The sequence below is a fragment of the Coffea arabica genome, chromosome 3c (genome assembly GCF_036785885.1).
Source record: "Coffea arabica cultivar ET-39 chromosome 3c, Coffea Arabica ET-39 HiFi, whole genome shotgun sequence".
NCBI classification, from domain to species: domain Eukaryota; kingdom Viridiplantae; phylum Streptophyta; class Magnoliopsida; order Gentianales; family Rubiaceae; genus Coffea; species Coffea arabica.
The window spans coordinates 6,730,699-6,756,714 of record NC_092314.1 but is presented as its reverse complement, the minus strand read 5'-3'; the positions used below and the strand labels follow the sequence as shown (position 1 = coordinate 6,756,714).

Genomic DNA, 26,016 nt, shown 5'->3' with positions numbered 1-26,016 from the left:
GGCACTAATTTTGCCCTTACTACCAGCAATTTCAAGCTTTTTCAGTGATGACTTTCCCCTCAATTTTCCCCTCAAACCGCTCTTAGAAAGTTGTTTTCTGTATTGATAAAATACTGCATTAGTTAGTGCTCGTTTAGGATTTAAGCACAACACAAGTGGATAAGAACCTTGAACATAGACGCTGCATTTGTGTGCACACATTAAAAATGTCAATACAAAGGATGCAAGAGCTGCTTCGGATTTTGTCAGTAGACGCTTATGCCCCTTGCAACATTGACGACTTCGTAGTTTATTAAGCTGGTGCAAGGTGCATAAAATATAGCGAAAGACCATAGTCAATTTCACAAACGAAAATTGAGCTTATATATATGTATATGTATGTATTTTTTTCCTGAAGCTGATGTTTGGGTACTCTCAAGCCTATTATGCACGTACATTTGGTCATCTACATACAAAATGCCTCTTGAAGTTTACATCTATATTTTATCCAAAACAAGGGAAAAAAAAAAAAGAGAAAAAAAAGTTTACATCTATTTCATGTAAAAATTGGAAGTCTCTGCTCGCCTGAAGCATAAGAAATGATATTCTTCTTCAGGGGTGAGATGTAGTTGACTCCATGAAAGGCAGCAGCACGCAACACATTTAGAGGCCCAAAGTCAATGGAATATGCCTTCTGAAAGCCATCAAGAATGGCCATCATTGCAATATTCGCGGCTTTCCTTTCTGATTCATATCTCTTCAAAAGCGTCATCTGACCATAAAAAGAGGTAGCAATTCCGCAGAAATGAAATCAGAAATTGCACGAACAATGAAACAAACATTAAGCAACTGCTTCAAATTCCATTTCCAGACCATATGCAGCAGTGAAAAATACAAAATGATGCAATGATATCAGGTCATCTAGGCAACTACTTCCAACTGCAGTCCGCGTTCAACGATGGATATTACAAAGAGTGCAACCGCTTGAAGTTAATAAAATACTTGGCTTGCACCGTTCAACTTGGGCTAACAAGGAAAACAAAGGCATATCCATGACAAGTTCAAAATGATATCCTACAGAATCAAGAATAGCGATATCAACGTACCTCTCCAATGTCAGATCCCACAGCAACACCTTCAGCAATGACTTTTGAAAGAGAATTTGCATCTCCAAAACCCAGGTTCACTCCTTGACCAGCTAATGGATGAACAGTATGTGCAGCATCACCAATAAGAACAACACGCTTTGATACATAATTGTTGGCATGCATTAAGGACAATGGAAACACCATTCTGTCCGAGGCCAATTTAGTGATTCTGGGAGGCACTTCAAAGGGCTCACTGGCTGATGATGTCTCGTCGGATCTTAGCCAAGCCAATATTCCTCCACCTCCCATTCGTTCAGATTGAGGATGCGGACCATGTCCATCATCCAAAGCATCATTAACTGCTTTTAAAAAATCAGTCTCATTCATTGATCTGCGATCCGCAGCTTGTTGGGGGTCCATTGTCCAAACAATGTTGCTGTAATTATCACCCATCGGCAGAAGGGCAATGGGCCCAGTACGCAGAAACCTCTGCCAAGCACACCTGCTATCTTCTGTATGCTCTACAGTACAGATAATTGCATTTTGGGGGTATTTCCACCCCGTTGTACTAATTCCTGCCAAATTCCTGACATGTGATTTTGATCCATCAGCTCCCACCTGCAATATGCATCAAATAAATTGACTTAAAACGGGTGGAAAGATGAGCAGTGACTCAACAAATTCATCTGTAAGATGCACCTATGTAACATATTCTAGTTTGCCAATCTTTTGCTTCATCAAATTGAAATTAAGGCAGAACTCACCACCAACTTTGCATACAAACAATCACCATTGCTCAGGTTCAGCTTAGCTAAACTTCCAGAAGGTTTTGATGATATGCTGTCTGTTCCCGATATCAAGGAGCTTTTATGTAGTGTCATTGAATTCAATCTAGAAGGATATATTTTCTTCTTGACATCTGAGTCCTGAAAGTTATTACTTTAAATAAGTCAAGCAAATCCTAGAAGTTGGCTCAAGCTGTCAAATGAAACACATGAAGAAAACAATTAAGCCTTTCTCCTTTGGGGCTTCTTGCTTTTGGGACTTCAGAGGAGTGAAAAATTGAAAGGGCAGGCTGATCAAATCTGCAAAGTTATCGAGCAAAGCAGAACTATACAGCTTATGCTTAAGCTCATGCTCAAAATAAAAATTATGCAATTAAGGTGTTTCAGCATTGGGCTTAAGCATTATAATGGGATTGGAAGAAGCAGAAATACATTATTCAAGTGAAAAATCTACATATATTATTAAAAATGCACATTATATTTTCAACTATAAATGTTCCCACACTAAACAAATAGAAAAGTACATATACAGCTTTCACTCATTGTCTGGGGCCTTCCAAGACTGAAGCTAATTCAAATTTAGATTCTAAGCTAACTTATGGGCCATCTATGAAATTATGGACAAAACAGGCCAAACCACAAGTTTCTAGAAGATAAATTTGGTTTGATCACTACTTTGTTTCATGGAAGAGGGCATTAGTTTTTTGAAAAGGGATTAAATGACAATTCTTGAACGATATTCAGAAGCATTTTTGCTTACCCACAAATAAAAAGGTAACTATGGCAACTATACTGATGCAATATCCTACTCTTCAGAAATTGATACCAAGAACATGATGGTATAAGTAAGAAGCTTCTTTATGAGAAGCAATATTGATGATAGTACACATTCTGTACAAAAGAAGGGGAATTGGTACAAAAGTGGAGCTGTTTCTCGTGAAGATCAAAAAATAAATAAGTGTTGCTGAAGCTACAGGTAGCATCGTAGAGACTGAACCAATAAGGGATGGAAAATTACAGCTACAATCAATTCACAATGATAAACAGAAAAAGAACAGCTAAGTAGTAAAGTACCTCCATGCATGATAACAAAGATCTTTGAAGCACTTTGTTCTCCACGACACACCTGAATTAAAATCTCAAATCATGTATCATCTGCGAGCAACCGCTACTGGAAAATGGAAATGATTATACATATGTAGTTAAATGTTACTCTTACCCGAGGACAGCTTTACCAACATCTCGCGCACTGTACCTTGTATATGCAAGACCAGTATAATCCCAAACCTATAGAATCATAAGACAGCAATTTGATGAAATATGGATAAAATCAATTGGGCAAAAACACTCTTGCTGTATCAGATTTATGCTAGCCCACCAACTTGCAAGGCTTTTGTTATGACTTACTAGATACTTTGAAAATACTCTTCGCATACCACGTACCAGTCTTGCACAACTCAGTGCATAATCCAGAAATTCAGCTAATTCTTATTACAATGACAATTCAGCGAAAAATATGAGATAAAAATGCAACATATTGCATGTTAATCAACATGTAAAGTAAATGAAATAACCCTGCCAAATCCAACATCATAAAACTTTAACATTTTTATCCATGCTGACTACACAATCCTTTTTCTTTAATTAACCCTGCCATGTTTGATCGCATACTTCTAAGATACCTCACAAATAAAAAGTTTATCACACTAATCTTTCATCCCAAGGAAAGAAAAATCTCTTTCTTCCATGGTTGGACATACTATGTGGCCCGACCATTACATTTCCAGTTGGAGTCTTTAAGTTTTGTTTCCTTAGGCATTTACTTGGCAACTAGTTGTGCATTGTTTTTCAGAAAGCAAAAAACAATAAAAAGTAACTTACTTCTGTAACATAATCCTTACTTTCATATCAAGCAAACACTGCAACAGGCCAAAGGTATAAAGGAAACAGATTAAACTCTTCTATCAAGTACCATATATTGCAACAAACAGAAAGACAGAAGCTGTAAAGAGCTGTGCTCTGTCCTTTTAAGGCCTTCGAAAAACAAAAATATTTCTACATTGCAGTTTTAGGTCCTATAACAAAAATCTGCAATTACAACACTGCCATAAGGAAGTAGATCCTAGATCCTAAAATAACATGCCCCAAGACCAAGAAAGCTTACTTTTGTTCTGTTCACATTGTACGCAAGCACCAAATAAGTAAAGATGCTTAGAGAATAGAAATTAACAGCATGATTTACCTGCATCCTATCAAAAAAGGCATGCCGATGCAGTTGAACATACTGCCATGCACCCATACCTACATGCCGCCACTGTTATACTTTGTTGGTCAACGATAAACAACCATAATCTTGGAAGAAGTATGAAAAATTCCATTTTAAAGTCAAGTGGACCATTTAGAAGAAGAAAATTCAGAATTAAGCATCTCAAATAGCATTTCAGTATTTCAAGATACGAACTGGGCATCAGGTTGGGAACAATCACACTGAAATGGGTATTTTAGTACCCCCCAAAGAGCATTCCACTAACAACATGATCGTTTTTTAACATTTGACTTCAGATTGACATCATTAATCTTGACCTTTCAGATTGAAAACTAAAGTTATACTTGGACTATCATGTCAAAAGTTTTTTCAAACATTTTTATCATCTAAAGTTGCTTTTCAGACAAAGATTACACTTTGAATAAAGACTCAACTAGTTGAGTAACTGAACAACCTAAAATAGATTCAGTATAAAGGGTAATCATGTTTACCTTTTCTGATAAACATGTTTGAATTGCAAAACCACATACTACCTAATCATCATCCCTCTTTTATTGTTGTCCATGTACGGGGAGAAGAGAGATAAGCTTCTGCTTATTATAGCTAAATTCCTCATCTGGCAGGTAATATATGGCAGCACTAAAATCACACAACCTTTGTATCTAAGGTGCATGGTGTAGTTTTTGGCCACAATGAGAATGAGTAGCAAGGAAATGCAGGACTAAAATACCCTAAAACCGTTGCTTAAGTTCATGCAAAAAGAACATGACAGAAAAAGATCCCACCGGCAAAGAAAATGAAGCATCTCCGTTATGCAGTTAACGAAGAGGTAAAGGCACTGCCTCAACCTCATAACCATGAATGAATGCTAACACAGTCAACATAAGATTCTTTTTTGCCAGTTAAGTTGGTCTAGGCAGCTCCCTACTTGCTCTTTTTATACCTCATCCAAAATATCAAAGTTAGACAAGTCTATGGGCCTAACCTTCCCATACAACAGGAACTGTTTTAAGTTGAATGAATAACAGTCATGATGCTTTGAATTGGCATAAGTATTATTTAATGGTCCATTTTTGCAGAGAAAGGACTAAAATATTTAATACATCTACCAGCATGCCTCTACATGAGTTGATGTAATAACAACTCTATTCTCTACACATGCATACTATTGTCCTAATTATAAGAAGACCACACAGCAGAATACGAAACACCAACCAGTATACTATCTGCAAGCACAGCAACGAAAAAAAAAGGAAAGAAAAATTCAAAGGTTGTACCTTTGAAGAAAGATATAGTTGCAGGCGTCACTGTACTGACCCTTGGATCTGGAGCGTCCTCTTTTTTGATGCTATCTCTGGCCAGAAGTGCAGGATTGCTATCAATTATGGCAACATTCAGATGTTTTGTCAATGGCATGCTAGCTGCAGAACATTTTAACAACTGTTTATGTAATCTAGATACTCCAATGTGCACAAAAACAAGTTTAATGCATCAAAAAAGACTATTTCCAATTAATCATCTCCTCTTGTTTCCCTAGAACAAGAAAAAGAAGCAGAACAAAAATATATAACTGGCATATGAAACTCATATAAGGCTTGTTCAAGTTTAACCAATCAAGAAGGCTCTTCAAAAATCGATTTTTTGATATTGTTACACATAAGAAAGGCATAAAGAAAAATGAAAGAAGAAAAGAGGAGGAAGACGAAAAAACAAATTGAGATCTTAGTGTTGGAGGTTTAAGATCAAGTCAAACATAAAGTTTGACTGCAAAGATGTAAAATACGTTTTCTGAAACATACAGAACTACTATTGGCATAAATACAGGACTAACTTACAGCTAGGCCATTATATGCGCATGGTAAGGCAAAACAGACAAACATTAAAGATTAGAAAAGTATATCTAACATTCAAACCAAAAAAAAAAACTGTTTATTTTGGTACCCAAGGAGCAAGCAAGAGCCATGCCAACCATGCCACCCCCAACAATAGCAACATCATATTGAGGAACATTGTCGGTTGAGTCCTGCTTAACATTGAAGAGTAGAAATTGAGTTAAGAAACTTTCAATAATAATCTCCCAAATGAAAGAATAAAGGACTGACATGATGGCTAATCTATACCTTATCACTTGAAAGATTAAAGAACCAATAAAGAAAATTAGCATGACTATGACATTCCTTCAATAAGGTAACCACAGATCCCGTCCTTAGCATACCATATTATAGCTACCAAGTTTTTCAGGTATCATCAATATATTTTTGACTGAAATTAAATCGTGTTACTCATGCTCCAGGTTATTGAGATTATCAAAATTGACATAAGAGAGAGAACAATGGGAAAACAAAAAAACATGCTCTCGGATGATCATTAAATAGATGGAGTAAACAGAACAGAATAAAAGGTTAATTTCTTTATAAGCGAGCATACGCAATCATAAATGTTAAGAAAAATTATAAGGATGTGAAAGAGTAGGGTGGCAGAGGGGAAGCAATGTAAGAAAAGGAACATTACAAACCATCAGCCATTTGCATTTGGTAGTGGAATGCAGTAAAAGTGAGGTATAATCAGCCTTAATATGTTAGTTATCAGTTAATTGACAGTGAAACATCAAATGTTTGTTTACTGCATGTGTAACTTTGCACAATGCCATCACCAAAACCTCCTGAAAATATCTTCCATTAGTTTTCCGACACAACTACTATATGTTCAAAGTTACATACGTATCTCATGTGGTAGCTTCCTACTTACATGACAACCTATGGTGCCCATTGCTCCTATTTTAAAAAAAAAAGTTTTCCATTTTAATGTTCAGCATGAAACTAAAAAATCACACCAACAAACAAAAGTGCCTTATAAGCTGTATCTGGCTAGATTTAGCAGAGCACAAGATTTTATCAGGTTCCAGTGACAAAGAATCAAATTGTCTGTCCGATGCATCTTCCAAACCATATAGAAACACAGGAAATGACAAAATCAAGTTATTGAACTCTATCAACTATGCATGATAAAAAATAATCCATCAAAGCAAGAGCTAGCAACATATAGAAACACAGGAAATGACAAGATCATGGTTTAAACTGAGAGCTGTAATGAGATTAAAAATATAATAAAAAAAGGTCAAACTTATTAACCAAGGATGAAGACTTTACTGTAACTGCTTTGTCACCGTGTGAACCATGTAACTTTTCACTTGTATCACTACAGAAAGTTTTCAGGGTGGATCTCCATGTACGGATACTAGGCGTAATTCTCCTAACAATTGCCCTGCATTGAGAACCATTAAAAAAACAACACAAATGATTGCCCTCCAAAGTAAAATCTTTGAATCATTCCAAGACATTGGATACACTTAATGATACGCATATTAGGTGTAAAATGGTGGGCTTACTTTAAATAGGTCCACATAAGATTTGCAAACATAAAGTGTAATACTTTTCATATCAATCAGTAGATAGAATCACTTCAAAACTGACTCTAGACAGTTCAACGAGATAATTTATACAATCTTCCATTCATACATGCACTATGTCACTTCGACTACACTGCATACAACTCGCAAACATCAAATGCAAGACATCAGATATCAGTTTGGAGTTAGAAGCAGCTGACAACCAATTCAATAATATTTATAAAAGATATCTTCCAAGAAACTTCCAAATGTATACCGAAAAAGATTTGAATTTTCACCTCTACTCAAATAATAAGTATACAATTAAAACTTAAAGAAGCACTTTCAAGAAGCTCTTTGTTTTTTTTTTTTTTGGGTTCAAAATTCAAGAAGCTTTTACAGCCCTTTTAATTGTTCAAAAAACACATCACATGAACAATTAGCTCCTCAAAGTTAAACGGCTGCAGAAACCCAAATCAAAATTCGTTTCTTTTTACGTTCTCTAACACCAGCTGCTCTTGATTTCTTCATGATTTTCTTTTAGAATTTTTTGGCTACACATTTACATGCACATTTCGCTTAAGAAATCATCAACATTCTTTAACAGGAATTTTTTCAAAAAATGACTCTGGGGGGAGAATACAATCTTCTGAGTTCTGAACCACTAAAATCGAATTAGAAACACAAGAAAATGGGAATAATTATATTACCTGTTCATTTTCTAGAGTAGAAAATCCCACTGCTCTCTTTCTTCGCCAGTTCGCCAGAGATAAAAAAAACTAGGCCGCCGGAGGAGATGAGGATAATAACAAAATTTGGGCCCCATGCAAGAGCCCAAACTATTTGAGAATGTTCTGGGCTATAGAATATCTGAAGCCCATATTTTTGCCGTTGGGTTTCACCTTTCTAACCCTTCTTATCCATTGACTTGGACAGCTTTTTAATTTTTAGTTTTGAGGAATGAAATTTGCATTTTGACTACTTTTGATGTATGTTGTCATCAACCACTGGGCTTAGCTCAAGGCTGTAGGTGGGGAGTTCAAATCCCACTTGCAGCAAAAAAAATCCAGTGATACCCCCTTGATCTAGTCAGATCTGCATAGCTACTGATCCCTGATACACAAGTCTCCTTAGGCTTTCCCTCACTTTAGATTAGGATAGAATATGTTATACAACTGTTATCGTTGTCGTAAAAAACAAAATCTATGTTGTCATCTCTCTTGAATTTTTTTATTCAATTGTTATAGAATTTGATCACAAGGTCTTTGATTAGGAGATAATTCTAGTAAATAAATATTGAAAAATGATATTTTATTTGACTCACAGCTATATGGGGTAGAAATAAAATAAAATAAAAGATTGATCCATCTTTTATTTTTTTTTTTGAAACTATTTTCAAGTGTTTGTCTACCGCATTAACATATCGTATTTTTGTAGTCACATTTGTTATTTTGGCTGAATTGATAAACCTCACTTTGGATAATGCAAGGTGATTTCTAGAAGTGGCAAAATGGATAAATGGTTGATAAATGGTTTTAGTTAAATGGATAGTGGATCAAATTGATCCAATCCAATTAAAACCATTTAATAAATGGATCTAAATGGATGTCATTTAAATGGATAGTGTAAACCATGATCCATCCATTTATCCATTTACTCTCCCAAATTCTAAATTTAAGATTCAAATGTTTTTTTCCAAAAAATATAGATCCCCAAAGTTCTATCTTTAAATCACCTAAAAGGATGTGTTTTCTATTTTTTAAGTTAAATGGATGTATATGGATAAGATGGATAATCCATTTAAATCCACCAATATAATTGGATTTAAATGGTTATCCATTTAAAACCATTGAATTTATATGGATCATCCAAATCCATTTAAGGTTGGTTTATATGGATGGATTGGTGGATATGAATCCATTTTGCCACTTCTAGTGATTTCTATTATTTTCATTCAGAAATTTTATCACTGTATGGATAAACTACTTGATAAGTCTAGTAGTTGGTTATTGAATGGAATTACTTAAAGCGGAACTATGGAATCCCTTAATTTTATATTAAATGCAATCCAAATAGAATTGTGTGGGGTCTTTATTTGTACAATTGACGACATTATTTGGTCAAAGACAACAATAAAGGACAAATTATTAACAAAGGATAAGTTGGGATCCTTGTGGTAGTATAGTATGCTGATCATTTGTGTTCCATCTAGTTTTCTGTTGTCTCTTTAATTTTCTGCTCATGTATGGGGATTAGTCTAAAGATGCTGTTTAAATTTATAGACATACTGCTGATTGAGATCATGAATTGCAATGGATGGCACAGAAATGTACAAGTTCACTTTTTGTCTGCTTAGTGCATAGGATTGCTTCTGCTACCACATTCTGTCATCTGTGAGGTTTAGAGATCAAATTATCTTTCAGACAGTTTTGTACGTAAAGAGTTTGTCAAGGATGTGACTGGCATTTTCGTTGATTGGAAAAATGTAAAAAAGGTCTCAGGAAAACATTGACATTGTGCAGAGTTGGAGATTCTTATCACTATATATTCTTTGTTGATAGGTAGTCGATAATGTAACTTTCAATGGCTGATTAAGGTTTACTTAAGTTCTTTATGTATCTATATAAGGTTACCGCTAAAACCTCTCACAAGACAATGTAAGACTATTCAAATCTTTTTCGTTGTTAGATTTAGGATTCAAATCTTATATTTGAAAGAATGCGAAAAGGGGTGAGAGGGTTAAAAAAAGAAAGAAAAAAAAAACCCTCCTCCTTGTCCTCGAAAATAGAAAAGCAATTAAGTAATATTGAAAGACTAAATCCAACAAGAATGGATAACCATTCAAATTTTGGAGTACAATTAATCTAGAATAGGAAGCATAACTTTGTTCATCCCAAGAAAAAAAAAACTTTGTTCATCCCCACTTTCCAAGCTTCATTTGCTGCCACCTTTGTGTCCATCTCTTCTGATAGTTTTCCAAACATTTTTTTTTTCTCCCAAAATGCTGCAGATGTTTTTGGTCTGCGTATACTAGTACTGTTTTTGAATGGCTGAGAATTTAAATTGTTGACCAGATATATGGGGACAAGTTGCTGTGCTAGATACCCAAATAGGGAAATTGAACAAAAGAAAAAGATTCTTCATTATCTGCCACCCTATGACGAAGTAATAACATGACGAGTTTGGTGTGCCAATTCTTGAAGTGAAATGCTACCAATTGAAATGAAGAAAACAAATGCAGGAAGAGAAAAAGAGATTCCCTGTTATCTGCCACCCCAAGACAAAAATCAAACTATTGTAGTTGTTAACATATTAAAGCCGGGATAAAAATCATAGCACTAAACCCAATTTATCAATTTCAACTCACAACCAACCTAAAATTTTACAAGGATGGGTACCTATGTTAAGACATTGCAAGGAGATAAACAGTATAACTCATCTTGCGGGGAAACAAATATTCCCGCTGTTCCATTGAATGCGTCATACTTTTCATTTTAAAATGTCTCAAAATGTTTGTCATATTAAGAAAGTTAATTTACTTTTTAGTCTCTCCTTCTAATATAGTCCATCTTTTTAATCATAAGTATGTTGTCATTTAAATTCAAATTTTGAATTTGTGAGCGTAAAACTGGAAAGAAAAGTATAAATATCACAATCAAATAACTATTTTTAAAAAGTTGAATTTCTGAAACATGATTGCAACGGAGGGAGGGAGTACTAAGATTGAACCGACTTATCAATTTTAGCTTATAACCAACCTGAGACTTTACAACAAGTGACTGGCATTTTCGTTGATTTGAAAAAATGTAAAAAGGTCACCTTTTTCCTTTTTAATTTTTTTTTGGGGAAATAATCACCTTTGAGGATAATTCAATCCCTTTCTATTTTTGCCTCGGTTATATTAGGACGTTGCAGACGAGAAACATGAGTTGAATGTGTAAGGGACGATTATGCATTATCAAGAATGTAACAAGATAGGGAAAAAAAAATAATTAGGTATGAAATGGACCATTTTTTCAGAGTTTCCTCATTCCTGCTTCAAAATAACCGAAGTACAATTCCTTTTACAACAATTTTTTCATCACAAATCACAAGGAAAAAAGGAGATTAATTGAAGTAAATAGAAAGATAAAAATGCAGAAAAATGGGAAGTCACTTGTTCTTGTTCTTAGCAAGATAATCCACACCAACATTCATCATAGTAACATAAGGCCGGATGCTGACAAGTGAAGCATTAGCAGCTGCATCTTCCTTCACCTCATATTCAATTGTGAATTTGACCGTGCATGAGTTTTCGTCCTTGGCATTCTCAATCACTTCAATCCGAACTTGATAAAATGTGAATCCCATATCAAGAAACCCGCCTTCAATAAGCTCCGCTATTTTCACTCGTTTCTCTTGGTCAACCACCTTCAATATTTCTTTGCAATAGGTATTACCTAATCAATTATAATTCGTAGAGGGACAAGCCAACCGTGAGAGATTACATGGGCTAGAAAAAAAATAAGAGAAAAAGAAAAAGATTGTGAATTGCGAGAAAAGTTTTGTGAAAATACATGTATACTTGTTATACCTACGAGAATTTCTTGACCCGAAAATTTAAAAAAAAAAATGTACAATTGAGAAATTTCTACATGTATGTCATATGTGGTAAAGGAAAGTTTTTAATGCAAGTCAGATTATGTGTCATGAATTCGTACCCACAAGCATAACTTTTTTTTTGGGATAAATTGCACTTAATTTCTTTGTGGATTCACAGATTGCCAGATAACTCCTTAGCATTTCTAAATATCTACATAAGCCCTCTATAGTTTTATTTAAAGTGAAAATTTGATGGAAAAAAGCATCCACAATGCCATTAATTAAAATATCAGTATTACCCTTACTTAAACACTAAATTAGATAACGATCTCATCACCTTACATAAAATCACAAGAGAATTATGTGGCTAAAAAATCATAAGGGGTAAAACGGATATTAACACAAATTATAAGGGATTAAGTGGATATTATGATTCCATTTGCTTTTCACTTTACATAAAATTACGAGGAGGTTATATGAATATTTTAAAACTTTAATGGGGTCATGTGGCAATATGAAAAACTATAAGGGGTCACGTATACATGGATGTGTGTGTTGATAGTGCATAAAACATAAATCCTCGAAGATTAGCAAGAAAAGTAGAGTACATTCTGGATTAATTACCAGGAAGGCTGAGTTTGATTACTGTACCAGCACCCCCATCGCCTTCTAATACCTCCATTTTATGAATTATATCACTGAGTTGTTGAAAAGCAAGATGGCCAAGTTCAAGCGCTCCAAAAATCTTCCAAGCTTCATTTGCTGCCACCTTAATTTCAATCTCTTCACACAGTCTCCCAAACATTTCTCTCTTATCTTTGCGTTTTTGTGTGTGTTTTTGGTGGAGAAAACTTGCTAAGCAATTGTCAGACTGATGTTCTATATATATAAAAGCAATCATACCTAATTTTGATCAATTCTATAAGTGTTATGCTAATGACAAGAGAAAAAGAACAAAAAGAGAAAAACGATTCCTTCACCACAAGGCAAGGTCAAACTGCACTCCATCTATATATTCTAAAAGTTACTGAGTTTCATCACATTTTTGTTGACTCTCTTGTTCCTTTTTCCTTGGAGGTTGCCGATTAGAGGGTTCGATAAATTGTGAGAATATTACTGTGTACAACTTTGGAGGGGTTTTGAATTTGGAGTATTTGTTTGTAGTGAATGTTCATGTACACATATACAAGGAATTAATGCCAGACGGTTCCTTTTTTTTTTTTGACTCGTATGCCCATTGGCACATTTTGGTGAGCATATTCTTATTCGGCAAAGTTTAAACGTATAAATTAATTCTTAATGAATATTGATCAACTAGCCCATTTAAGATTATAATAAAGAGATTTTGTTTTTTAGTTTGGAATCTAGATTCCAAACTTTCTTTCTCCTTTTGCCCAAATAAATTTCGGAATCTAGATTGGATAACAGTCTTAGTCTATAATTTTTGTTGAGTACTTGAGGTATTCTCGAAGGTTACACCCGAACTTGTTGGATCCTTAAGACCATAAAACAAAAAATTGGAAATGCTGAATTTTATTTTTGTTCATTTTTTTTACTGACTAATTTGTATATTTTAATGTCCAAGAATAGGTGGTGTTTTCTATGTAACCATGACATCTAATTGGGCCTTCTTTAGAAATTCTGTTGAAGTGTACAAAAAGCAAAAAAAAAAAAAAAAAAATTTGCAAATGTAATCGAGAATGGGCAAAAGACCGACTGGAGGAAACTTGCACGAGTTGAGGTTCTTGTAAAGGCTTTCATCTCCTCGAGCTGGAGATTAGTAGTATGCAGCTAATTAATTGTAGTAGAGTGTATCATAAACAGAGAAGAGCTAAACATATTTTGTCTGTCAAAACAATTATACCAATATAATTAATCTTTCAGTTCATGGGGGAAAAAAAAAAAGAAGACATCATAATTATGTTACACTATCACGAGCACAAAATCATGCTTTATATCAATGCCACACGCGCATGGTGCTTTTTATCATCAACTTTACTGAAAAAGCACTAGACTTATTGCACCAAAGAAAGAAAATGATTAACATCTTCACCCTAAAATCAACAATAGACACATTGCTGGTTCTTTTTTTAAGAATTGACCTCTAAAATTTCACACTGCGTAAAGATCAATTGCTTGTATGGAATCCTCTTCCTTCCCTTTTCTCTATACAATAATGTTCTTGATATCATGGTTACCAAATTTTTTTTTTTTTTTAAAAAAAGTTCTTGTTTTTATCATGTCATCTCATGATTTAAAGTGCCATGGCAGTAAAAGTGGTGATCATGTATTAACTTTGCAGTGATTCATATTTTTCACATCACTAGAATTTCTTAATGGTGGATTAGAGATTCACATGAAGTGCAGAATAGTATGACTAAGGTTAAAAAAGAAAAAAAAAAAAATCCACAAATGGTTGGTGCATGATTCTCTCAAACAATTTGAAGAAAAAGGTAATAAGGAAAGCCAAAGTGTACTTGGCTAATTAGAATTGCGATTTTAACTGTATATAATACATAAGCGGGACAAAAGGAGACACGCAGAGAATACTCATTCACAAAAAATATAATGGGATTGGGGACCAGATGGAAATGGACATGTCTGACTCGGTCACCAATTCGATTGCACATATTTTATCATTAATCATGCATAAACAATTTGTACCTTGGCATCATATATATGAATGTTGAAAGAAGTACAAATTCTAAATGTACAAAAAAAAAAAAAATTGGTTATACCATGTATATTATATAACAATACGTGGAGATGGACTATTATCAATCACTTATCATCAAATAAGGAAACATATATTTTTTATTATTATTGGATGACGAATAATTGATACTAATGTATCTTGCGACGCATGATATATTATTAAATACATTTTTTGAAAATAGTGTAAGTGCATGGCACCATAATAAACATGGAATCTCACGAAAAGTTTTCCTAATTAGATAATAGAATAATGTTATTCTTATTTTTTCCCCCATTGATTCACTATTTCACTGTACTAGTGTAATGAGTATGAAAGCAAAAAGAGAACAAGTGATAGTGGAGACGAAGCATGAGAAAATGATTATCCCTAGTTCTGTATCCTTTCTTCTTTTCCAGGCTCGCAAAATCCCACCAAAAACCGCACCCGCATGCTTCAAAATTTTCAACCCACTATCTTCTCTACGTGCAGAATATGAACCTAATCAAACCTTTTGGAATTTGCTGAAAGTGAAGACAAAGCATTACGCATATACATCAATCTTCTTAGCCACTTCATTTTCCATTTGATCCTATGAGCTAAGTCAATGAAAATTTCTTTCACACTATCAAGATTTTAAATACCATTTTCTTTTTTTTTTTTCTCTTTTCTGCACTCCTGGCGGCCTCAGGGCATAACAGGTGCACATCTTTAGTGTGCTCATGCTACGTAGCAGCGAGGAATTCCGACAGCAAAGACGACGAAGGTGTTAGGAGAAGTGGCACCAGCAACAATCACAGGAAGCATAGATCATTAGAGAAGAAATATGGGTTTTTTCACGAATTTTGTTTTGATGAGGAATCACAAGTTGAAGTCAAGAACAGTGGAGGCGTCGCGTGTGACATTGGTGGGTCTGATGCATCTCAAGAGCTTAATGAACCCATGCCTCTTAAGAGTAATCTGAAGAAAGCGACTGAACCTTTAGAATTTAGTCAGCAGCTAAGGATAGGGTCGAGGAAAGTTAACTGGCCGGACGCCCATGGCAAAGATATTGCTCATGTTCAAGAGTTTGAGCCAAGGTACGTTAACAGAAGTTCCTTCATCTCTCCAAGTGTCCTCACTGCCCCCCCCCCCTCCGGCCTAACAACAAAAAAAAAAAAAAGAGAAAGAAAGCACCAATGGTGTTCTTATTTTTTTGAAAAAATTTGGAGTGAAATAAGTGTTTAACACTATAAATTCTATAATACTATCAAAATTTGCATGATGTGATCTAGGAAAAAATATTAGAGTTTTGAGGAGCAAAAATGTCCTAAACTAATGCATTAACAATCATATCGAGCTCTTGAATTAACGAAAAAGTAAAGAGGAAAACAAGAATGCTGGTTGGTTGCTATAAATGAAGCCTACTTTTACCTTTTCTATATCTAAAAAAACTAATATTTGAAGCTAATTAGATTGCAAACTTATCTTTTGTTGGAGGAAAAAATGGGTAGTATTTTGGGCAGCATTTGACTATGTTTTCGTGATTCTTATGGCTGTTTTTTTTTCTTCTGAATGTTGATTGTCGTAGTGTGTCAGAGGATGGAGAATTAGAGGGTGTACAAAATTCTTGCATCTGTGTAATACAATGATAATGGTAAGTATAATTGCTTCTTGAAAGCTAACCTTGATCACTTTGCAAACGTGTAAATGATCTCTTTTACTGTTTTGATAACATTGCACGGTAATGTTTTGAAATTTTAGACAGTTGTGGAAAATGCTTTTTTTTTCCCCCTATGTATGTGGGGGTTGAAGAATATATAGGGCTGCTGCAGACTATGGCGGCTTGGAAATTGACTATGGCTGAAGCCCCAAAATTGACCACAAGTATAAGCAGTACATAAGGGTCGCTTCCAGCGCCTAAAACTTTTGAATGCTGACTCAATGACCCAAAATTGGGATACATCTAGAGGAAATTGAGCATAAATTTCCAATGACAAAATTGTTTCTATGATGTATTTTGACAAAAACAACAGTATACATGTCAACATTTATAGGGTGATGTAATTGGAGTTCTACCTTTGCATTGTATAGAGCGAACATTTGATAATGGATTGACTATTTTTGGCGGGTTTCATTAGTATATACATACAGTTTCATGTATTCATTTCTCTTTTGACATAGTGAATATGTCAAACTCAACGGTCTAAAAGCACCTATAATATTTTGGGATAGCAGAGTTTTTAGAATATATTTTGGAATATTTTTAGAAAAATATTTTGAGATATTTAAGAGTAGAAGAGTTTCTAAAATCTTAAAAAAAATTAAACTAATTTTTAGATTATCTTTTAGAATACTTTTTAAAAATTTTTATTGTATTTGAAAAATTAATTTTTGAAAAACACCCAAAAAACAGAGGATCCAAACAGAGCATTTTTCAATTCATTAAGTTCTTAGATTTGTTCGAATGACTTACTAGGGAACAAGAATGGAAATGATTGTGGAGACAAAAAAAGTGTCATTATCACTCTGTATGCAATGCTTTTTTTCAAGAAGACAGAGTTGCTAGTGATGTCGCTTCATTTTCACATTAGAGAGAAAGGCATGTGATTTGGATGTGTATATTTGCTTCTTGATGGGAAAACTTCAGTTAATTTCTCTAATAAATTACCACTTTCTACAACTAATATACAGGCATAATAGTAGTTTTGCTTCATACTTATGATCTTATTAATCAAAATAATTAATTATTTAGCTTACCACTCACTGTATTACAAAACCTTAATATTTGTCTTTAAGAACTAACTTAATAAGTTGGAACATTATTAGTCAGGTAATTGAGAAATTTTTTATTCAACTCTCAAACTTTTCTCTTTTCCCTTCCATTTTGTAAGATTCCGAGCCTACTGTGAAAGAAAAAAAAAGTCCTATTATCCTTATTCAACAATTTTTTTTAATTAGTTATGCATATAGTATTTAAGATCTATGTTCATTGCGAGATATTTGTACAATTAAAAAAGAAGGGACCAACAATGATTGATATAAGTGCGAACCAGTAGCAATCTCTTAAGTTAACATGACTTCATAGATATATTGTGGAAGAAAAGGTGGTAATTATTAAGAGTTAATTCTTAACATAATATTTGTTTATTTTTTACTTCTGAAAAATGAAAACTTAAACATCAAAATTGTGAATACCAAACAAAGCCCTAAACTGTTTTACATTTTTTCCTATAGAAAATTCGTTAAAATAATATCTGCTAAGCTAAGAGCTACCATCAAAACTTAGTCCCAGAAAAATTTACCAAGCTATTAGCGTGCAACTTAAAATTGTAATTAAGAGTTAATTTAATCTGTTGAGTGATAGATTGATTTACCAAAAGCCAAGTATATAATCAGCGGCATTCATGAAAATAGAATCGTCCATTGTGGCTATGGAACTCTTAAGCTCTTACAAATTGCAATGGCTGAAAAGACTAACATGAACAGTTGAGCATCTATTTAATTGATAATTTACATACTTAACTGCATCCTCAAACGACTGAAAATTGGGAAACTCTAATATGGATCGAAGCCCCTCTCTGGCCTGCGAGACCTGAGGCAAACCATCTGTCCGTTAATGCCAAAATAATAGCATAATCAGATTGCGCTGACGATAACGAGACTATCTGATCCCTCCGCTTCCTCCTCTGCATATGAATAATCACATTTTACATCAGCTATCACACTGGAAATTCTTTTAACCCCAAAATATTCCATTGTTGTTTACGTGAAGAGTATTAGTAAAATAACTCACCCTTGATGACTGCAACATTGGGAAGAGTACGAGGCTGAGCACAAGGTACTTTGTTTGTTGTCAAGTTCTCAGAACCCGCAGAAGAGTAGTCCTTCTCACAAGCACTAGGGCCAAATACGTATGTTTTGAACACCATCCCACCAGTATGTTCAAAAACCATAAAATCTCCAAATTTTAGTTCATGATAATGTATGAAACTCTTCCAACCCTCCCCGCCGAGGGTTAGTAGCCCGTTGCTGCGTTTGCCTATTGTAACTTCCCAAAGCCCTTTGCGGCTTTCTAGAAACGCCTGCTCTGGAATCTTTTCATACAGCTCCCTACAGAAACGTGGAGGAAGCCTCTGTATACCATGGAAAACGATGAGAGGATGTAATGGAGCATAAATTAAATTAAAGATTCTAGATAACTTGATAGGCGAATACACACCAGTTCTGCTTCGAAGTCAGGTGCTATGAATTTGAAGAAGCGACTGATAACTCGAGATTCTCCCTGATGTAGTTATTTTAAACCGTGTAAGTGGAACATTTCGTGTCTAGAAATAATGGATGAAGCTGTTTTTAACAATAGATGTCTATCATCTTGTACCATGAAACCAAATTAAAGTGTGCTGTTGTTAACCGTACCTGCTGATTATTTGTTGCGCAACCACTTCTCATTTTGCTGCCGGAGACACTTGTGTGGTCTCTGCCTCTGCACTCTATTGAAGGGTCTTGCAGTGTCAAGCCATTGATAGTTATCCTCCCGCCTTTTCTTGCATCTTTCTCCTGGACTGTTGTATCCTTCTTGCTTCTCGAAAGATGATTTCGCATGCTGTTTGATGATTCCAGACGGTAGGTGTTGGTATTGAAGGCACTTAATCACGTCCCATATAATGTAAATATAATATAATGTTGTCGTCTGTGGTTGTGGATTTGGGCCCCACCTCCAGTCAACAACCAATTGCTATACACTTACACGACTATGGCAGCTGGCGTTTCCTACGACGTTTGCTAGCGCAAAAGGTTGCAAAATTCGCAAAAAATTATCCAAAAGCCAGAATTTGACAAGGTATATTCAAAATTTATGTCCGTTGCAAGCTGCAAGGTATGGATGAAAGATGAATCAAAACTACCGAAGAAGAATGATCGAAGTCAATAAGAAGAGTTGGTTCAAATTTGATTCGTTAATTTGATTAAACCAAATTTGAACGGGATTTATTAAATTTAAGCGACGTTTTATATTCGATAATTTTTAAATTTAATAAAAAAATTCATTCAAATTTGGTTTTACAATAAAAAAAAGGTTAATTTTGAACAAAATTTCAAATAAGTTAAAAATAATCGAACAAGTTTGAATGTTTTATATTGGATAATTTTTTAATCCAATAAAAAATTCGTTCAAACTCAGTTTGGCAATAAAAAGAAAAGGTCAAACAATTTTGAACATTAGGGTATTCGAATTGATTAAACTCATTTACATCCCTTTTATTCTTTACAAGTCATTAATTGCACCTGATAGGTGTTGGTACTGGATTTCCTTTAGATTTCCTGTTTCCTACCGCGAAAATTCTACAAAATGGTGTAGTGGGTTGTACCAATCCGTTGGTAAGGGGTACGGATCACATAAATGTAAGACACGATTACAATTACTGACGTCAAAGCGGTTTAGATCAGACACATGGATGGTATATTTTACCAGGAGACATGAGACTTAATTTAGATTGAGAGTAACGAGGTGCTGTTGTAACAAGGTTGTGGGACCCAGATTGAATGGACATAAAGATGATTGAGAGAACTGAAAGTGCAGAGCTTTTGTAGCAGTATGAAATATCTATTTATGCCTCGAAACACACACAGTCACACGCACTCTCTCTCTCCCTCTCTATATATATATCTCTCTCCTGCATTCTGAAAAAATTATGAAAAGAAAACTGGCTAGGGCAGGCTTGTGCCTAGCCACGTTTTCCACTGCAACACAGTAGCGTGAATAATTGCACCTTTATTCAAACCATAAAATTACTTGCTTGCTCGATGCGTGGATGGATGAGAGGTTATGGCAAATCAACAAGACGTAACATGGAGGGCTGTGTGACAATCCTGAGCCAGTTATTGCCACTTGCAGCAGGTGGGTACGTTCCTGATTCACCTTCCAATTATATAATATATAGATAAATGCTATTTAGTATTAGTATATACTACTAATATATTATTATATTATATAGGTAAATGCTATTAATAATAATTAGTAGTATATGGTATCATATCATGTACTTATAATAATAATAATATATAATAATATACAATATATTATTTTAGTATTTGTATATAGTAATACATAACAATATAAGATAACTATAATACTTATTATTTTATACAAGAGTAACATGACTAGAATTAGATAATAATTAATACATATATGCATAATACTAAATATTAAACAATAAATATAATTAGTAATTAGAATTTAGATATTGGTAATTTGATACATCATTCATGTTTGAATTGTTGAATATTTGAATGCGTAATCTGTAACTTACAAGTATTAGTGTGCTTTAAATTTACATTACATATTTAACATAAAAATTCATATTATCGATTCACTAATCTTAAGGCTTTAAGTATATATAAGACAACTAAATAGTGTAAGTGAATGCATATGAATTGCAAATCAATGTATTAGTGTATTGATTTTCACAATAACATATGTAAGTAAATAAGTTTTATTTTGATTTGAAATAAATTATAAGTTTGTAACTAATATAACTTATCACTAATCATTGTAACTTGTAAGTTTGTAACTAATATTACTTATTATTAATCATTTAAATTATAAATTCATTGTAACTACTAACTAATATTATTTATTATTAATCATTGTAAATTATAAATTCATAAATTATCACTAATCATTGTACAATCTAAGATTTATTCTAGTTTAAATTAATTAACTTTTATGTATTTCTTAAATCACAGACTAAGGATTCTAGGTATAAATAATTAAATAAATACCAATTAAATCACAAAATGATTAGAACATAAGTAATGTGTTAAAATGCTTGTCTCCTTGAAAATGCTAGTCACCTTAAATCATACATCTTGATAGGCATTCCTTGAAATGCTACTCGGTTGGATTGTAAGTTTGTAACCAGGAAGTCTTTGACTTTAGTAAGCAAGAATAATAAATTGAGGTGTAGTAATGGTGGGACGTGAGAAAAGAGAAGGGAAGTTATTTGTTTGTGGATGGGAAAGCATGTGGTTTATGCGAAAATTCTACAAAATGGTGTAGTGGGTTGTACCAATCCGTTGGTAAGAGGTACGGATCACATAAATGTAAGACACGATTACAATTACTGACGTCAAAGGGGTTTAGATCAGACACATGGATGGTATATTTTACCAGGAGACATGAGACTTAATTTAGATTGAGAGTAACGAGGTGCTGTTGTAACAGGGTTGTGGGACCCAGATTGAATGGACATAAAGATGATTGAGAGAACTGAAAGTGCAGAGCTTTTGTAGCAGTATGAAATATCTATCTATGCCTCGAAACACACACAGTCACACGCACTCTCTCCCTCTCTCTCTATATATATATCTCTCTCCTGCATTCTGAAAAAATTCTGAAAAGAAAACTGGCTAGGGCAGGCTTGTGCCTAGCCACGTTTTCCACTGCAACACAGTAGCGTGAATAATTGCACCTTTATTCAAACCATGAAATTACTTGCTTGCTCGATGCGTGGATGGATGAGAGGTTATGGCAAATCAACAAGACGTAACATGGAGGGCTGTGTGACAATCCTGAGCCAGTTATTGCCACTTGCAGCAGGTGGGTACGTTCCTGATTCACCTCCCAATTATATAATATATAGATAAATGCTATTTAGTATTAGTATATACTACTAATATATTATTATATTATATAGGTAAATGCTATTAATAATAATTAGTAGTATATGGTATCATATCATGTACTTATAATAATAATAATATATAATAATATACAATATATTATTTTAGTATTTGTATATAGTAATACATAACAATATAAGATAACTATAATACTTATTATTTTATACAAGAGTAACATGACTAGAATTAGATAATAATTAATACATATATGCATAATACTAAATATTAAACAATAAATATAATTAGTAATTAGAATTTAGATATTGGTAATTTGATACATCATTCATGTTTGAATTGTTGAATATTTGAATGCGTAATCTGTAACTTACAAGTATTAGTGTGCTTTAAATTTACATTACATATTTAACATAAAAATTCATATTATCGATTCACTAATCTTAAGGCTTTAAGTATATATAAGACAACTAAATAGTGTGTTGACCTTGGTCGATCAATCCTTGGTTTTGATGATTAACAAACCAAAATGAAGATTTGGGCTAATGTTTTTATGTGAGCAATTTGTTAGAACAGATTCTTGTGGCACAAAAGAAGAAGCAAAAACAGGGCCGAAAGGATGAAGAACATCAACGGACGCACGCATCGGACGCACATCGATCGCATCGGACGTCCGAGAAATTTCGCAAAGATTTGATGACTCTCTGACGACGTTCGGACGCAGGGTTCGGACGTCCGACAGGTGGTTTGGACGCAGGGTTCGAACGTTCGACAGGTGGTTCGGACGTCCGACAGGCCAACGGCTAGTTTTGACAGCATTTAATATTTGACCGTTGGAGAGCCTTTTGGAGCCATTTCTCACCTTCTATAAAAACCCCAAAGCACAAGAAGACAAGGGACTTTTGCCAACACAAAATACAAGCTTACAAGTGAGATTTTTGAATAGAAAGATTCTTTGTTGGTTGTATAAGGGGTTGGGAAAGTTGGGTTGTGAGGTTGCTGAAGTGAAGGTTACTCTCTTGAAGTGGTAAAACCTTGGTGAAGGTTGCCTCATTTGTATAAAATAGTTCTTAAGTGGGTGAGTGATCTGTCAAGTGTAGATTGTTGAGAGTTAACTAGAATTGTTGTAAAACTCCTTGGCTCAACCAAAGTGTGTTTGGGGTGAGGAAGGAGTGAGCCTTCTCTTGTACATCTTGGTTAGTATCGCCATCAATTGAAGAGGCTATTGGATTGATATTTGGTTTGCATTTCTTATCTTTTCTCTTTAATTAAGTTTTCTTTATTGTGCTTAAAATTGATATATCTTGTGCATCATTGTGAAATTGTTTGTACTCATTGGGTTGCACCGCGCACTTAAATAGTGTAAGTGAATGCATATGAATTGCAAATCAATGTATTAGTGTATTGATTTTCACAATAACATATGTAAGTAAATAAGTTTTATTTTGATTTGAAATAAATTATAAGTTTGTAACTAATATAACTTATCACTAATCATTGTAACTTGTAAGTTTGTAACTAATATTACTTATTATTAATCATTTAAATTATAAATTCATTGTAACTACTAACTAATATTATTTATTATTAATCATTGTAAATTATAAATTCATAAATTATCACTAATCATTGTACAATCTAAGATTTATTCTAGTTTAAATTAATTAACTTTTATGTATTTCTTAAATCACAGACTAAGGATTCTAGGTATAAATAATTAAATAAATACCAATTAAATCACAAAATGATTAGAACATAAGTAATGTGTTAAAATGCTAGTCTCCTTGAAAATGCTAGTCACCTTAAATCATACATCTTGATAGGCATTCCTTGAAATGCTACTCGGTTGGATTGTAAGTTTGTAACCAGGAAGTCTTTGACTTTAGTAAGCAAGAATAATAAATTGAGGTGTAGTAATGGTGGGACGTGAGAAAAGAGAAGGGAAGTTATTTGTTTGTGGATGGGAAAGCACGTGGTTTATGCGAAAATTCTACAAAATGGTGTAGTGGGTTGTACCAATCCGTTGGTAAGGGGTACGGATCACATAAATGTAAGACACGATTACAATTACTGACGTCAAAGCGGTTTAGATCAGACACATGGATGGTATATTTTACCAGGAGACATGAGACTTAATTTAGATTGAGAGTAACGAGGTGCTGTTGTAACAGGGTTGTGGGACCCAGATTGAATGGACATAAAGATGATTGAGAGAACTGAAAGTGCAGAGCTTTTGTAGCAGTATGAAATATCTATCTATGCCTCGAAACACACACAGTCACACGCACTCTCCCTCTCTCTCTCTCTATATATATATCTCTCTCCTGCATTCTGAAAAAATTCTGAAAAGAAAACTGGCTAGGGCAGGCTTGTGCCTAGCCACATTTTCCACTGCAACACAGTAGCGTGAATAATTGCACCTTTATTCAAACCATGAAATTACTTGCTTGCTCGATGCGTGGATGGATGAGAGGTTATGGCAAATCAACAAGACGTAACATGGAGGGCTGTGTGACAACCCTGAGCCAGTTATTGTCACTTGCAGCAGGTGGGTACGTTCCTGATTCACCTCCCAATTATATAATATATAGATAAATGCTATTTAGTATTAGTATATACTACTAATATATTATTATATTATATAGGTAAATGCTATTAATAATAATTAGTAGTATATGGTATCATATCATGTACTTATAATAATAATAATATATAATAATATACAATATATTATTTTAGTATTTGTATATAGTAATACATAACAATATAAGATAACTATAATACTTATTATTTTATACAAGAGTAACATGACTAGAATTAGATAATAATTAATACATATATGCATAATACTAAATATTAAACAATAAATATAATTAGTAATTAGAATTTAGATATTGGTAATTTGATACATCATTCATGTTTGAATTGTTGAATATTTGAATGCGTAATCTGTAACTTACAAGTATTAGTGTGCTTTAAATTTACATTACATATTTAACATAAAAATTCATATTATCGATTCACTAATCTTAAGGCTTTAAGTATATATAAGACAACTAAATAGTGTGTTGACCTTGGTCGATCAATCCTTGGTTTTGATGATTAACAAACCAAAATGAAGATTTGGGCTAATGTTTTTATGTGAGCAATTTGTTAAAACAGATTCTTGTGGCACAAAAAAAGAAGCAAAAACAGGGCACTCATGTGGGACGTCCGAAAGGAAGCTATCGGACGTCCGAAAGGAAGCTATCGGACGTCCGAAAGGATGAAGAACATCAACGGACGCACGCATCGGACGCACATCGATCGCATCGGACGTCCGAGAAATTTCGCAAAGATTTGATGACTCTCTGACGACGTTCGGGCGCAGGGTTCGGACGTCCGACAGGTGGTTTGGACGCAGGGTTCGGACGTTCGACAGGTGGTTCGGACGTCCGACAGGCCAACGGCTAGTTTTGACAGCCTTTAATATTTGACCGTTGGAGAGCCTTTTGGAGCCATTTCTCACTTTCTATAAAAACCCCAAAGCACAAGAAGACAAGGGACTTTTGCCAACACAAAATACAAGCTTACAAGTGAGATTTTTGAATAGAAAGATTCTTTGTTGGTTGTATAAGGGG

The 26,016-nt window shown here is 34.0% G+C and overlaps 3 protein-coding genes and 2 long non-coding RNA genes across 8 annotated transcripts; 2 read left to right on the top strand and 3 right to left on the bottom strand.

Moving 5' to 3' along the window:
• Nucleotides 1-339: 339 nt before the first annotated feature.
• Nucleotides 340-8,370, bottom strand: LOC113734421 (uncharacterized). Of its 4 annotated transcripts, none has more exons than XM_072082108.1 (10): nucleotides 8,217-8,370; nucleotides 7,250-7,382; nucleotides 6,060-6,141; nucleotides 5,396-5,539; nucleotides 4,095-4,153; nucleotides 3,072-3,139; nucleotides 2,927-2,978; nucleotides 1,832-1,993; nucleotides 1,086-1,685; nucleotides 340-751 (listed from the first exon to the last, which is right to left on the bottom strand). In XM_072082108.1, exons 1-10 carry the CDS (start codon nucleotides 8,222-8,224, stop codon nucleotides 536-538), a joined length of 1,524 nt encoding a protein of 507 aa, XP_071938209.1. In that variant the 5' UTR covers nucleotides 8,225-8,370; the 3' UTR covers nucleotides 340-535. The 4 variants fall into 4 exon arrangements, with proteins under 4 accessions (XP_071938209.1, XP_027116760.1, XP_027116759.1 ...); XM_027260959.2 differs by having other exon boundaries at nucleotides 5,396-5,558; nucleotides 7,268-7,382; XM_027260958.2 differs by having other exon boundaries at nucleotides 7,268-7,382.
• A 3,128-nt stretch (nucleotides 8,371-11,498) lies between these two features.
• On the bottom strand, nucleotides 11,499-13,221 carry LOC113735471 (norbelladine synthase-like). Its single transcript, XM_027262474.2, has 2 exons — nucleotides 12,712-13,221; nucleotides 11,499-11,945 (listed from the first exon to the last, which is right to left on the bottom strand). The coding sequence occupies exons 1-2, from the start codon at nucleotides 12,986-12,988 to the stop codon at nucleotides 11,659-11,661; spliced, it is 564 nt and encodes a 187-aa protein (XP_027118275.2). The 5' UTR covers nucleotides 12,989-13,221; the 3' UTR covers nucleotides 11,499-11,658.
• Nucleotides 13,222-15,214: 1,993 nt separating this feature from the next.
• LOC113733690 (uncharacterized) lies at nucleotides 15,215-16,895 on the top strand. Its single transcript, XR_003459114.2, has 2 exons — nucleotides 15,215-15,858; nucleotides 16,350-16,895. It is a non-coding gene; the product is annotated as an uncharacterized lncRNA (long non-coding RNA).
• Nucleotides 16,896-18,105: 1,210 nt separating this feature from the next.
• On the bottom strand, nucleotides 18,106-19,425 carry LOC140038032 (B3 domain-containing protein REM9-like). Its single transcript, XM_072083215.1, has 4 exons — nucleotides 19,178-19,425; nucleotides 18,981-19,043; nucleotides 18,555-18,894; nucleotides 18,106-18,447 (listed from the first exon to the last, which is right to left on the bottom strand). Exons 1-4 carry the CDS (start codon nucleotides 19,361-19,363, stop codon nucleotides 18,398-18,400), a joined length of 639 nt encoding a protein of 212 aa, XP_071939316.1. The 5' UTR covers nucleotides 19,364-19,425; the 3' UTR covers nucleotides 18,106-18,397.
• An 866-nt stretch (nucleotides 19,426-20,291) lies between these two features.
• LOC140037604 (uncharacterized) lies at nucleotides 20,292-23,630 on the top strand. The gene is made up of 2 exons (XR_011841528.1): nucleotides 20,292-20,657; nucleotides 21,984-23,630. It is a non-coding gene; the product is annotated as an uncharacterized lncRNA (long non-coding RNA).
• The last annotated feature ends 2,386 nt before the right edge of the window (nucleotides 23,631-26,016 follow it).

What these genes read in the sequence shown, in the direction of transcription:
- LOC140038032 (XM_072083215.1), bottom strand. Translation starts at nt 19,363, where the DNA reads ATGCGAAATCATCTTTCGAGAAGCAAGAAGGATACAACAGTCCAGGAG. An exon ending in CTGACTTCGAAGCAGAACTG is followed by an intron (nt 18,895 to 18,980) that starts GTGTGTATTCGC and finishes CATGGTATACAG; the next exon opens with AGGCTTCCTCCACGTTTCTG. An exon ending in CAATGTTGCAGTCATCAAGG is followed by an intron (nt 18,448 to 18,554) that starts GTGAGTTATTTT and finishes ATTCATATGCAG; the next exon opens with AGGAGGAAGCGGAGGGATCA.
- LOC113734421 (XM_072082108.1), bottom strand. An exon ending in GTTGGTAAAGCTGTCCTCGG is followed by an intron (nt 2,979 to 3,071) that starts GTAAGAGTAACA and finishes ATTTTAATTCAG; the next exon opens with GTGTGTCGTGGAGAACAAAG. An exon ending in GTTTGTATGCAAAGTTGGTG is followed by an intron (nt 1,686 to 1,831) that starts GTGAGTTCTGCC and finishes TGCATATTGCAG; the next exon opens with GTGGGAGCTGATGGATCAAA.
- LOC113735471 (XM_027262474.2), bottom strand. Translation starts at nt 12,988, where the DNA reads ATGATTGCTTTTATATATATAGAACATCAGTCTGACAATTGCTTAGCA. An exon ending in AATCAAACTCAGCCTTCCTG is followed by an intron (nt 11,946 to 12,711) that starts GTAATTAATCCA and finishes ATAATTGATTAG; the next exon opens with GTAATACCTATTGCAAAGAA.